Source organism: Mauremys reevesii, linkage group 11, assembly GCF_016161935.1.
Source record: "Mauremys reevesii isolate NIE-2019 linkage group 11, ASM1616193v1, whole genome shotgun sequence".
In the NCBI taxonomy this organism is placed as follows: Eukaryota; Metazoa; Chordata; order Testudines; family Geoemydidae; genus Mauremys; species Mauremys reevesii.
Window position 1 is genome coordinate 3,487,870 of NC_052633.1, and position 14,417 is coordinate 3,502,286.

Sequence of the window (14,417 nt, forward strand, 5' to 3'; positions counted from 1 at the left end):
TGTAGCCAGTTCACACTAGCTGCACAACTGCCCAATATTTAGGGAGACATTTGGCTTTGTACTTGCCTATCTTATAAGGATGTTGGAAGGAGTCCTTAATGTGAGTATAGTGTTTTGAAAATGAAAACTGTTATTTGAGAGAATTATCATTATTAAATGGCACTAATCAGGTTCCAAAATTAGCACTTTGCTGAAATAAATGGTAGAGATTAAACTATTACTGCTGGTTAGAGTTACTGGTTTATAGGCTGCTAATACAGCCCTTCTACTGGGAAGAGTACCTTGGCAACAGGAATTGTCAGATAATTAACCAAAAACAACAACAAAATTCTCCCCTGCTCTTTCCCCTGGTCTTTGTGGTAAGTCCTAATTCAGCCATTACATTTTGAGCAATCCATTTTTGGTAGGGGTAGTAGCTTTCTGTATTTCCATTGATCTAGAGTCAGTTACATGTAGGAATCTTATTTTTAAAATCTAAATGACTGTAATAGTGCCAACCCCCCAACACTGCCGACATTCACCGCTCCAGTGTGAAGCCTAGAAAGCCATTTTGGCATTAGTGTCTCTACAGCTCCTGTTGTGTATTTGAAAATAATGTATGTCCATTGTATTGTAGGGATATATACCGAAAGCTAATAATATTCCCATTCACTTTAAAAGAAAAATGTCTGTAGCAAGAAAGGCTGTTGAACAGGGTCCCCAGGGCTTTCAGCTGTCTTCCAAATCTGGAATGGAGAATGTGAGGTGTATTGTGAAGGTGCCCCAGGTTCCTGAAAAAAAGATAGTGACTGTACTGCTTGCCCCATTAGCAACTGGGTTACCATGACAGATTTAATACTTGACTGTCTGGCTGTCAATTCTGGGAAGGCAGGAAAGGGCTGACCCTGAAAAGAGGAGGGCAGTGGAGACCAGTTTTATAATAGGCCTTCCACAAAATATAAAAGCAGCAAAGAGTCCTGTGGCACCTTATAGACTAGCAGACGTATTGGAGCATGAGCTTTTGCGAGTGAATACACATGCATCCGACGAAGTGGGTATTCACCGACAAAAGCTCATGCTCCAATATGTCTGTTAGTCTATAAGGTGCCACAGGACTCTTTGCTGCTTTTACAGATCCAGACTAACACGGCTCCCCCTCTGATACTTGACACAAAATATAAGGTTTTCTATTATCACAATCTCAGCCATTGTGCCACAGTCATTGCCTGGGGAGGTGTTCAATTGGCTCTCATTGACTGTATCCCAAGGCAGAATTTAGCTTACCATCTCCAGCTACCTTTCTGCTTTGTGTTACCTGTCTTCCTTGATTCCTCTTTCCCTATGCTGTCATTACTGTTGGGGTTCCCTCACTGAGGCCTGCTCAGACTGCTTGTTAATGCTATTAGGAGGACTATAGACTCCTTTAGCTGGCTCAGAATGCTGGATACAGCTTGTGCTATTTGTGTAGCAGTGGGACTAGAGACAAGTGAGCTCAGCCCTGGAGCCCATCTATTTCAATCAAGGAAAATGCGTGAATTTCCACTAAACGTGAAAAGATCGGAGTGTGATTTATAGAACTGTCCCTAGCATTGTGTTTTGGAAGTGATATAAGGGCAAAATTCTGACCTTAGATGAAAAAAGAACAGGAGGACTTGTGGCACCTTAGACTAACATATTTATTTGAGCATAAGCTTTTGTGGGCTATAACCCACTTCATCAGACACACAGAATGGAACATATAGTGAGGAGATACATATACAGACAGAACATAAAAAGGTGGGAGTTGCTCAACCAACTCTAAGAGGCTAATTAATTGAGATGAACTGTTGTCAGCAGGAGAAAAAAAACGTTTATAGTGATAATCAAGATAGCCTATTCTATGCGTCCGATGAAGTGGGCTGTAGCCCATGAAAGCTTATGCTCAAATAAATGTTAGTCTCTAAGGCCACGTCTATACTTACCGTCCGGGTCGGGGCGCAGTTCGAGTTTTTTTCGAGTTCATCTCGTCTCGCTGACGATAGTTGAACGACCCGAAAGCTAGTTAGTTCGAACTACTCTCTCTCGCCAGGGAGGAGGAGGAGTCGAGTCGACCTGAGCCGCGGAGCGCGCGGCGGCGCGGCGGCTGGTCGTCGAAGTTGTCGAACTAGGATTGTTCAGCTACTTATTTCACGAGCTGAAATCGCGTATACCTAGTAGTTCGAGGGGCTGTGTGTAGACCAGGGCTAAGGTGCCACAAGTACTCCTGTTCTTTTTGCGGATACAGACTAACACGGCTGCTACTCTGAAACCTGTCTTAGATGCGCACAGACTGCTGCTAATGAAGCCAGTAGACAAAGGCTATGAACGCTTAAGGTGGTATTTGTCCCATAATCTTCTTTACAATAGTAGTTGCAACCAAGATTGGAGAATTAGAGAATTAGTTGCTTTCAGTATGGTATGTCAGCCACCAGAGGGCATCAATCACCACGTATGCAAGTCATAAAATAAGCACTCTAAACAGCTTGTGAAATGACAGGCCAATCTAAGACAGTTAGTATGTCGTCAGTATCTTAAAAATATTGCATTTGTGCCTTGACAAAAAAAAAAAAACAAGCTACCTTTTAAAAATAAATAAATAAATAAATGGTTCAGTTTGACATAGAATCAAAAGAATCAATTGTGGCTAAAGTCCTGAAAGCTTTGTGAATTGAATGAGTATTTCACATGTGACCCTGTTTGCTGTTGTACAGGTTGCTTTATATGAAAGTGTGTTTCTGGATGTTTTTTTTCCCTTTTCTTTACTAGTGGGAAATTACTGATCATGGGAGGGAAAGAAAGTAATTAAAACAGAAATTCCAGGAGGTAAATAAAAATCTGTTAACTGTTTGACCTACACGCGTGGTTTTTACAGTGCAGATTTGTCCTTATTCCTTTATTATTGATAAATAAAGCTGAATAATTTAAGCTTGTCTTAAGTCTTAGTTTCTTCCTTTGTCTTTTTTAGGTGTCATTTTTCTTTCACTGTTGTTTCTCTTGCTGTGCCATGAGCCCTGGGCACATTACTTTTAAATAAGGCCAGTTTAGGTGACTTCTTCAAGAGCTTGTGAGAGGTCATGAGACTTTCTTTAAAAAAGTAAGAGTGAGGCAAGCTATTATATAGTGAGCATTGGCAGGTCTGGTTGTAGTGGTTCACGTTAAGCTGGGAAATGCCCCTGTTCCTTTGGGTCAGGTCTACTACGGTATGTGGAATTATAATATGTTGAGAAATCAAACAGGAGCCCCTCACCTCTTTTTCAGACTTCGGCACTTTTTTGTAGAATGTTTTTTCTGCGTCTCCAATCCAGATGACGGAAGGCTGTAGCTGCTTAGCCACCTAGGAGAAATGAGAAGAAATATATGAAGTTAATTAAAATGGCTAAAATTTCAGACCTGCCCTGCCTGCGCTTACTATTATAGTGGCTATATCTCACCAAATCAATTCCCTGCCATTTCAGGAGCCTTCAACATTGGTGCACCGTGGTCCCTCCTAGTCTCTGCCTGTGGCACACAGTAGTTTAAGCTCCCAAGGGCTGTACTGCTTTTGTCTAATCCAGGGATAACTGGTGGGGTAGAGGGGCCTGTGATGTGCAGGAGGTCAGAAAAGATGATCTCTACTCACAGATGAACTCTGATTCTACATCCACATTTAGGTATCACAGTTGACTGTTTTCTTCCCCCCGAAGTGCTGAGTGCTTGTAGCTGCCATTGGCTTTATTGTTGAGCACTTTTTGGCAAATCATGCCTCTTTTGTTTAGGAATCTAATGTAATGGACTGAGCCATGGCTTGACAACTTTGGCCAATATGTTTATCTCACATTAATTGCTACAATCGCTTGGCTTAAATTCGATACCGAACTCCTAGTACATTGTGGTGACGTGCTATCTATTTTATTTGTGCAACAAGAGGCCTGTACTGTAGCGTTACACGATGTATTTAAGCAAAATAGGCTTATGTGAAATATTCTGATTCTTGTGAATGCTGACATCAGGGTTGGAAGGGACCTCAGGAGATCATCTAGTCCAACCCCCTGCTCGAAGGAGGACCAGCCCCCAACTAAATCAATATTGCTCAGGCATGCAAGGGTGAAATCAGGCATCGCACAATTAGCAGCCTAGCTAAGAACTAAGACAATATATTAAGTTTAGGTGCACATATTAATGTGCTTTCTACACCAAAACTTGGATGTACTATACCTCTGGCTCACAGCAGGATGGCAGCAATGCTACAGGCTTTTTCATAACTGCATTTCCTATTGCTATAGTAATCCTAGTGGTTTAGGAATTCTGCTGCCAAGTGTTAATCACATTGCAGTTGTTGCTGTCCTAGCTCTGTTAGATCGCTCCATGACGGACGTGCTGGCTGTATGAGTAAATTATAACTAGGATTAGTTTTTCTGCCATGCTCTTGTTCCATTCCACTTCTTCAGATGAAGTGTTGCTACTGGAAAGGGGGATGTAAATATCAGAAGCTTGTTTGCATTGTGCTAATGTGTGATTAATGACCATTCCAGGATTTACAGCCCATGTACGCTCACTTGGGATGTGGGAGACCCAGGTTCAAGTCCCTGTTTCACAGTAGGCAGAGCAGGGATTTGAAGGAGGGATTTCCCACATCCTAGGTGATTGCCCTGGCTATCAAGCACGACTCTTTTTCTTTTCTTTTCTTTTCTTTTTTTTTTTTCATGTAAAAATTTGAAAGGTCTCATTTTCATTCTCCACTGGAACAAAAACCATTTTCAAAACCTTGAATTTTTTTTTGTATGTGATATGGAATTGTTGTTTTCCAGCCAGCCCTAGAAAAAAACATTCTTTTGAACGTACTGTTAGCTTGGGTTTAGGCATTCTAGCTGCACGAACCCCCCCCAGTAGAAAGTAGTCATTTTAAGTGGATTTCTAAACGTATGCTTGCCCTTTCTCAGTGTTGGTGATTCCAAGAGGAAGTGATGCAATTTTAGACATGCAATACTCCAGTGGAAATAATCCATCAATTCTGGAAAATGTCCCTCAGTTCGTTACTTGACTAGAACTGTTTTAATGGAGGAAATGGAAATCTTCACTCATTTTGGAAGGCATGAGCTAAAATGTTGAGTTATAATACTGAAGATTAATTAAAATAAAGAGACTGGATGATAAATGACTATATGTGAACTCTGCCAAAATTTCATGCGTGCAGATAGGCAGATATCTGCATCTCTATTTACCCATATGTATAATTAGGGAGATGAAGTGTGAAGAGTGATCAAATAGCATATGGAGTAAATAACTTGGATGAATGGCTAAAGGTATAAAATTATACAAGAATAAGGCCACACGGTCTTACATTGAAAATGTAGAAACCAGATTATTTGAAGAGTTATATGTTGGTCCCCTGAAACTTGCGCACACACTGCCGGGATAAATTTAGAAGGCACTCTTGAAAATGTGGTCCTTATTATTGTGTAGCAGAATGGCAGACTTTTATCTTTATTACATTGGAGCTGAATGGCAGATTTGGGGATCCAGGGCTCTTCTGCTGAGTCATCTTATCAGGTGTTTGAGACCTGCAATTCTGTTAGCTCCAATCAGGGTATAAGAGGGGTTGGGTTCTCTTTCTCAGGAGCCGAGGGAATCAAGGCGTGGCACAGAAGTCATGCATTGAAAAACCTTATGTTTGGCCAAGCTTGGGGAAGAAAACTTAGGCTGAAGTCTAAGTTGTTAAGTTACCAAGAAAGCCAAAGCTCCTTAAAGGGTTCGTACAGTTTGTGTGTGTGTGTACGTGTGTGTGTGTATATATATAAAATCTCTTCAGAGAAGTGCAGGAACTCTGCTTGCCTGCATATATTGCTTGGGGGGTTAGACTAGATGGCTTTTGCAGTCCCTTCTAACCCTATGGTTGTATGATCTAGCACCTTTTATCGAGAGATCCCCAAATCCTCAGCAAGCTCTACACAACTAACAAACCTTTTGTCATCTGGCACTTTATGGTCACCTCAGGGACAGCTTGTGCTCCGAAGGACAGAGTAGCCCACGGACTGCCTTTGAGTATAGAGCCAGGGAGACCACAGTGAATGGGAGTTTGAAGCGGGACTGTGCTTTCCTTGGGTTGGAGGGTCACCTCCCTGCCCTTTACTCAGGACTGGGGCTAGCTGCTACAATTTAGTCTTCTGTTAATTTAGTCTAATTATAGGATATGCACATACACCTCAGCACACCCCACAGATTAGACTTTGTTGCCTGATATACAAGGGGTTTTCCATAGGGGTCTGTTCTGCCATCACTATATTTATGTGACTCCCATTAATTGTTCAATCACATGCTGCGATGGGTCACTTCTCCCTTCATGCTTACACTAATTGCTAATGTTAATGCGGAGAGGAACTGCATGTGAACTCTGAAGGGGTATTTTTGCTTTCCAAGGTAACTCAGTTGTACTAAGCTGATAGTCAGTTCAGTCTTTTTAATGCCCAGGGAAAGATGACAGGAAAACACGTTCCATACCTGTTACCTGACATAGTGGATAATGCTCTGCAGTTTGCCATGTGGAGAACAAGGTGTGGGGATTTCCAAAAGCACCTGGCTGTGGTATAACTCTGTTTCCTTTGAAGTCAGTAGTGAACTCCCCTTTACATCAGTGGGAGCAGAGTTAGGCTAATGCCGAGTGCTTCTGAACATTCCCCGCTAAACATGGTATGTTGTGAATGGACACTCTCACTTAAGTTGTATACAACACCCTATTCTTGTGGGGGTATTCTCTGGGATCCCACTAGGGCCTTTTCCTCTAGCAAAGAAGGCTCCCTCCAGATCCCCATCCCCTCAATATTGTTTCAGCAATGGGGTTGTTGGAGAGGTGTGAGGCCCCTGTCTTCCTCAGACGGCTCCGATGCTTAATTTGGGACCTGTTGCAGCACTTTGGACTGCTATGGACCCACTTTTATTCTAAATAACATTTACCCTTTTTCTTCCTTTTGGCACCCCGTTCCTCTTTTCTTGCCTTCAACAACGGGGAAATATAGCAAACTGAAAACAAGGTAGTGAATGAACCTACTTTCTACCAGCTCTTGAATAAAGCAGATACTTTAATGATCTCTGCTTTCTAATTCACAGCAATGAACTGTGAATGAGCAGAGGAGCAGCAGAATTCCACATATATGCTAATATGACATGATCCAACACACTGCTCTTGTGCTAATTAAAAAAAAAATCAGACACCCATAATCCATTGGTATCTAATTTAAATTGTTGGCAGATACAGAGCAGACTGTATGTCCCCCTGAAAGTGCTTTATTTGAATTATCCATGGGTAGTTTGAATCCATGGATAATTAAATGCACTGTACATAATTAATTTATAATTAAAATTTTATTAGCATTGCAGCATTCAACAATTTGTTGAAGTCACCAGCAGGTGGCTCCTTAACCCTTCTAATACTGCATTATGTTAGCAACATTTGATAAAAATTGATCTTCACTGTAGTTTCAGTTACTAATCTGATGTACATTTATGACAAATGTTCTTTTGCTGTAACTCTTGCGCCTTCTGTCCATCTCCGTTAATCAAAAATGCGTACAATCTGCATGTGCTGATCTGACTTTGTGTTTTTCATGGCAAATTCTCTTGCATGTGTCCAATAAGGACTAGGTTATCCTGCATTTTTGAATTAAAGCAGAACAGAAAGTAACTACTAAGTGGATTTTGTTGGGTATAATGGCTGATAACCACCGTGGTTCTGCTGCTCCACGGTTCTGTGGTCAACATTTTGTCTTAGAGCTATTTCAGTTACTCTCCAGACTGCTTTGGTTCATGTTTGGAAGGAACGATATAACTGCAACTGTAAGAAACTTATGCTAAAATTTTCAAACTTGGGTGCCTATAAATTAAGCACTTAATGCCACACATGGACACCCAAATAAACGGCCCAATTTTCAGAGTCACTGAGTATGTACATCTCCTCCAAGCTCAAAGATTCCAGTCTTAATTTAAAATGAAAGAATAAAGTTACGTTTCTGCAGAAATTGATGGGTCACTGTAAATTGGCTCAGTCGAGCCCCATATCACTGTATTTTCTACAGTTGCTGTATTGGCAGCACAAGCCTAGATAAAGCACTTGTGAGGTCAAACTGATGAAAATCAGAAATGAATATTTGGTCCTAAATGTGTGAGGTTGACTAGAACAAGTAACAAGTAGAACAAGACTTCAGTAAGAATGTGGAAAACATAAAATCGAGTTCCTTTAACAGATATTGGTTTTATAGATAATATATTTTGGCTTGCTATAGAGACAGTGTAATAATAAAATCCTCTAACAGATTGACTTTTATTACATTTTAACTTTAGGAGATAAAACAAGATAAATCTGCTCCCTTCCTTTGAAATGATATTGTACGTTTAATTTATTTGATACTGGGCAACATACATCCTTGCATGAATATAACCTTCTCACAGGTTTTCCTTTTAGGCAGGCTTCATTGCACCATGCATAAGAGTTTACACCTTCTGACTGTTGGAATAAAAGTCTGATCAGTATTTCAATCACAGTCGGGAAATACTTCACGGCAGTGAAACGTTTAATGAAATGGGCTTTTTACGAACATTTTAGGGTAACTTCTTATTGATCTTTTTCAGATTTCAGAAAGCCACAACACAAATGAAACTGACTGATTTATTTTTATGGAATTTACCAAAGCCGGAGACAATCAATACCTTTTGTTACTCAATCTTCCAATAGTGATGCTGTTTGAAATAGAATGCAGTATGTTTCAACAGAAGGAGCACTATTGTGTTACTGTAGCAGTAGCCCTTTCTCATCTGTGGCTCCTTGTATGATGCCTTTTCTGTGTGTTGCTGCTGCCCTGGGAAAGATGTCAAGTGAGGGGTGTCTGTCCTTGTGATTAATCTGATTGCTGCCCTTTTCAGTGTTGTTGCAATGCCAGTTATATTTTTTGCCTCAGAGTTGTGGCTTACAAACCGCCTACAGTTTTATACCTCCATGCCTGAGAGGTTTATGTCTTACAGCTTTTTCCCTTGCTGCTATCATGGCTAGGCTGCCTCCACTAACCTTTTATTTTGTCAGATAAATCGGACTATTATTTCTCCCATGGAAAACATTGTATAAGGTACGGTTTGCTGAAGCGCTACTCATGAACTGAGGCCCAGCTCAGCTGGCATAAACTGACAGTTCCGTTGACTTTAGTCAGGTGCAGGGTATGGAAAATAGTTATAAGCAAAATACTCCAATGTATGTTGGTTTCTATGGGAAGCAGTGGCGCTGGAACCGGGGTGTGTGTGTGTGGCAGCGGGACATGGCTGGTCCACTTTTTGCTGGGGCAGACCGCAGCCCCTTCCCCATCTCTTCCCTCTGGCCAGGCCCCACCCCCTGGCCAGGCCAGCATGGAGCCTGGCCGGGGAGGGGAACTCAGGCAGTTGTGGGAGCCGTACATGCAGACCCTCCACCTGCCCATGGTGCGGGGTGTGTGTGTGTGGGGGCAGGGTCTGAGAGCAGCCCCTGGTCTCTCCGTACGGCCCAGGGCGGGTGGCAGGTCCGCGACTCCGCACCGGCTCACCACAGCAGCCCACGCGGCTCTAACCCCAACCTGGCTCCAGATGCAGGGGAGGGCCTCAGAGCCGCAGCCGGGCCATGGTAAGAGCCGCGTGGGCAGCTGTGGGGCCGGAGACATGGAGGGTGGAGACATGGGTCGGGAGCTGCTCTTGGTTGGTGCCCCACACCATGGACGGGTAGAGGGTCCATTGTGGCTCCCCCGCAGCTGCCCGTGTGGCTCTTACCAGCTCCGAGCCCTTCCCAGCCAGAGCCAGGTCGGGGAGAGCCATGTGTGGAGCCTGGGTTCCTCCACCTGCCCTGGGTGTGGGGCCCAGGGGGCGAGGACACAGGCAGGGGACTGCTTTCGGCCTTCCCCACCCTGGGGGGCGGACTCCCCAGCCCCGCTCCAGCTTGGCTGGGGGCGGGGTCTCTGGCGGAACAGGGAGGGTGGGGGTGGGCCCTTGGGGGAAGGAGAGGCCTCAGGGGGATTGGACCCCTGGTTCCCCACTTATGGGAAGGATCCAGCACCCTTAACGTGAAGAATCAGATTCATTTCAGGCACTACTGGGACATCGTTCAATATCAGATGGAAATCCTTCCTCTATACTCTGAAACAGATCACTGTGGTATACGACTTCTCTGTGAGAACACGGGTGCTTATTTTTTGACACTCACAGCTTCCTTTAGTAATTTTGCTGTTAAATATTAATCACTCATATGTTTTTCAGTAAAGACAATGACATTTCAGTGTTTTCCCACTAAGGTCATTTCCTCTAAATTACATTAAAAGTGACAGTTTTTAATACCTTGAGTCCCATTTTTGTCAGAGCTGGTTTGTATCTTGCAACAGAGCCCTTCCAAAAATAATTATACGAAAAAGGGATTTGGATTTTTGCATCTGAAACAAATTAAAGTCTCATTTTTTCCCAACGTTGTTCTCTTGTTTAAGGTGTCTCCCGTGAAATGACTGCCATCAGTTCAATTATGGATAGAAAGTTTCCTAATGGTCATTTAATGCTCTCTAGAGTTTAATTTAGTTACCAAAACTCTTTTGTTTGTTGAAGTGATTGGTAATCAAGAGTTCTAGGTTACTTCACCTTCATCATTAGACACCATAAATCCATATTTAGTAAATCTCATGGTTTAGTAATGGTTACATGGATCATATAATATGAAAAATAACTATCACAATATTTCCTATAATTCACTTACAATTATAAGTACACAATCTTTATTTTGTTTGGCTAACTATAAATAAGTATCTTTGTCAATACAAATGCCTTCTATGCCAGTCTGACTAGGGTAACAGTTGCTGTTGCGTGCAAAATTTATAATTGAAACTATCTGTTATTGAGACCTGTGAATCTACACACAAGGAAAAATGTAACGAGGTGAACTATTATGTGTCGGACAGTGAGATTCAGAGAGCTGTGAATATAAATGCCACATGTATGCTGCAATATACTGAAGTATTTTATGTCAAGAATTATACTGTGCATATACTCTTGCAGTGATCAGATACGTTACCTGTGCATATACATGCTGTGATCAGATATTAGTCTATCATGGAGAGGAAGAAACCTTTGGTGGGAACAAATAAGCTTCCCTCCTCATGTGTTGTGAATGTGTGCGGCGAACAGAGGACAGGCAAACAGAGGGAGTTTGCCTGGGAGTTCACTTTGGGGGAGTTCCCACAGAGTGTTTTTGCCTTTCAGGCTTCTGTGAGCAGTAAATACAACATCTGAAGAGGCTCTTAGAAGGAAGACAATATGGATAGTGAGCGATCAGCTGTTGTGACCTGCACGGGTTGTGCCATGTTTGTCTTTCTCCCAGAGAACAGAAGCGACTTTGTCTCTACAAAGTGCAAACTGGTCTCCATATTGGAAGACGAGGTTAAAGGACTAGAGACCCAAGTATCAATCCTGTGTTGCATCAGAGAAAATAAAGATTTTCTGGATAGAAGTCAGTGTTTGGTACTGCAGGTACTGCATGCTGAAGAATCAGAGAGGGCAGTGCAGAACGTGAAGAAAATTGGCAGCATGTGACCTCCAGAAGAAGAAAGAGGAGAACCCATGTACCCCCAATGTAGATAGAGGTAAGAGTTTTCAGGCTCTCTGCACAGGTATTATGTCAGAGAATGGTTTGGAAGAGATCAGAAGGAGGGGCCATCAACCGGAAGGTATGGGATGCATTGTTCTAGGGATGGGGGTTCCATGACCACCACTCCCAAGAGGAGGAGAAGGATTGCTAGGAAGAGATGGAATCCACCTAACGAAGAGAGGGAAGAGCATCTTCGCAGGCAGGCTTGCTAACCTAGTGAGGAGGGATTTAAACTAGGTTTGCTGGGGGATGGTGACCTAAGCCCTGAGGTAACTGGGGAAGTGGGATACTGGAAGGAAACACAAGGAGGAGGGTGCAACGGGGAAAGCCTCCTGATTCATACTGAGAAAGTAGGGTAATTGGCTAGTTATCTTAGGTGCATGTGCACAAAAGGAAGAAGTCTGGGAAGCAAGCAGGAAGAATTGGAATTCCTGGCACAATCAATAAACAATGATGTGATTGAAATAACAGAGACTAGGTGGGGTAACTCACATGACTGGAGCACTGTTCAGAAAGGACAGGCAGGGGACAAAAGGTGGAGGAGTTGCACTGTATATAAGAGAGCAACATGATTGCTTAGAGCTCCATATGAAACTGGAGAAAAGCCTGTTGAGAGTCTTTGGGTTAAGTTTAGAGGCGAGAGCAACAAGGGTGCTGTCATGGTGGGCATCTGCTTTAGACCACCAGACCAGGAGGATGAGGTAGACAAAGCTTTCTTTGGACAACTAACAGAAGTTTCCAGATCACAGGCCCTGGTTCTTATGGGGGACTTCAATCCCCCTGACATCTGCTGGGAGAGCAATACAGCAGTGCACAGACAATCCAGGAAGTTTTTGGAGTGTGTTGGGGACAACTTCTTGGTGCAAGTGCTGGAGGAACCAACTAGGGGCTGTGCTACTCTTGACCTGCTGCTCACAAATGGGGAAGAATTGGCAGGGGAAGTAGAAGTGGGTGGCAACCTGGGCAGCAGTGACCATGAGATGGTTGAGGTCAGGATCCTGACAAAAGGAAGAAAGGAGAGCAGCAGAATACGGACCCTGGACTTCAGAAAAGCAGACTTTGACTTTCTTAGGGTATTGGTGGGCAGGATTCCCTGGGAGATTAATATGAGGGGGAAAGGAGTCCAGGAGAGCTGGCTGTATTTTAAAGAAGCCTTATTGAGGGTGCAGGAACAAACCATCCTGATGTGCAGAAAGAATAGCAAATATGGCAGGTGACCAACTTGGCTTAATGGAGAAATCTTTGGTGAGCTTAAACACAAAAAGGAAGCTTACAAGAAGCAGAAACTTGGACAGATGACTATGGAGGAGTATAAATAAATTGCTCGAGCATGCAGGGTTGTAATCAGGAAGGCCAAAGAACAATTGGAGTTGCAGCTAGCAAAGGATGCAAAGGGTAACAAGAAGGGTTTCCAGAGGTATGTTAGCAACAAGAAGGTGGTCAGGGAAAGTGTGGGACCCTTACTGAATGGGGGAGGCAACCTAGTGACAGATGATGTGGAAAAAGCTGAAGTACTCAATGCTTTTTTTGGCCTTGGTCTTCACAGACAAGGTCAGCCCCCAGGTGGTTGCACTGGACAGCACAGTATGGGGAGGAGGTGAGCAGCTCTCATTGGTGAAAGAACAGGTTAAGGACTATTTAGAAAAGCTGGACATGCACAATTCCCTGGGGCTGAATCTAATGCATCCAAGGGTGCTGAAGGAGTTGGCTGATGTGATTGCAGAGTCATTGGCCATTATCTTTGAAAACTCATGGTGATCTGGGGAGGTCCCGGACAATTGGAAAAAGGCAAATCTAGTGCTCATCCCTTAAAAAAGGGAAGAAGGAGAATCCAGGGAGAAGGAGAATCCAGCCTCACCTTAGTCCCTGGAAAAATCATGGAGCAGGTCCTCAAGGAATCCATTTTGAAGCACTTGGAGGAGAAGAAGGTGATCAGAAACAGTCAACATGGATTCACCAAGGGCAAGTCATGCCTCACCAACCTGATTGCCTTCTATGATGAGAGAACTGGCTCTGTGGAGATGGGGAAAGCAGTGGACATGATATATCTTGACTTCAGCAAAGCTTTTGATACAGTATTCTTGCCAGCAAGTTAAAGAGGTATGGATTGGAAGAATGGACTATATGGTGGATAGAAAGCTGGCAAGATCGTTGGGTTCAACAGGTAGTGATCAACATCTTGATGGCTAATTGGCAGCGGATATCAAGCACAGTGCCCCAGGGGTCGGTCCTGGGGCTGGTTTTGTTCAACATCTTCATTAATGATCTGGATGATGGGACGGATTGCACCTTCAGCAAGTTCGCGGGTGACACTAAGCTGAGGGGAGAGGTAGATATGCTGGAGGGTAGAGATAGGGGTCCAGAGTGACCTAGACAAATTGGAGTATTGGGATAAAAGAAATCTATTGAGGTTCAACAAGGACAAGTGCAGAATCCTGCACTGAGGACGGAAGAATCCCATGCACTGTTACAGGCTGGGGACTGACTGGCTAAGCGGCAGTTTTGCAGAAAAGGATCTGGAGATTACAGTGGATGAGAAGCTGGATATGAGTCAACAGTGTGCCCTTGTTGCCAGGAAGGCTGACGGCATATTGGGCTGCATTAGTACGAGCATTGCCAGCAGATCGAGGGAAGGGATTATTGCCCTCTATTCAGCACTGCTGAGGCCACATCTAGAGTATTGAGTCCGGTTTTGGGCCCCAGAAAGGATGTGGACAAATTGGAGAGAGTCCGGCGGAGGGCAATGAAAATGATTAGGGGGCTGGGGCACATGACTTGTGAGGAGAGGCTGAGGGAACTGCGCTTA

The 14,417-nt window shown here is 43.5% G+C and overlaps 1 protein-coding gene and 1 long non-coding RNA gene across 11 annotated transcripts in view; one reads left to right on the forward strand and one right to left on the reverse strand.

Annotated features, from left to right (window-relative positions):
- Positions 1-14,417, reverse strand: part of IQCA1 (IQ motif containing with AAA domain 1) — a 155,522-nt gene that overhangs the window by 12,919 nt on the left and 128,186 nt on the right. The window contains exon 16 of one of the 3 annotated variants that reach the window (XM_039495970.1): positions 3,245-3,331. In XM_039495970.1, the coding sequence (XP_039351904.1) occupies positions 3,245-3,331 (87 nt within the window). Of the gene's footprint in view, positions 1-3,244; positions 3,332-3,467; positions 3,558-4,249; positions 4,358-14,417 lie in introns of those variants that run through there. The other 2 variants (XM_039495972.1, XM_039495971.1) reach the window with 2 other exon arrangements.
- The window catches only part of LOC120375220, a 115,270-nt gene that overhangs the window by 3,066 nt on the left and 97,787 nt on the right, over positions 1-14,417 (forward strand). The window lies entirely within an intron of this gene.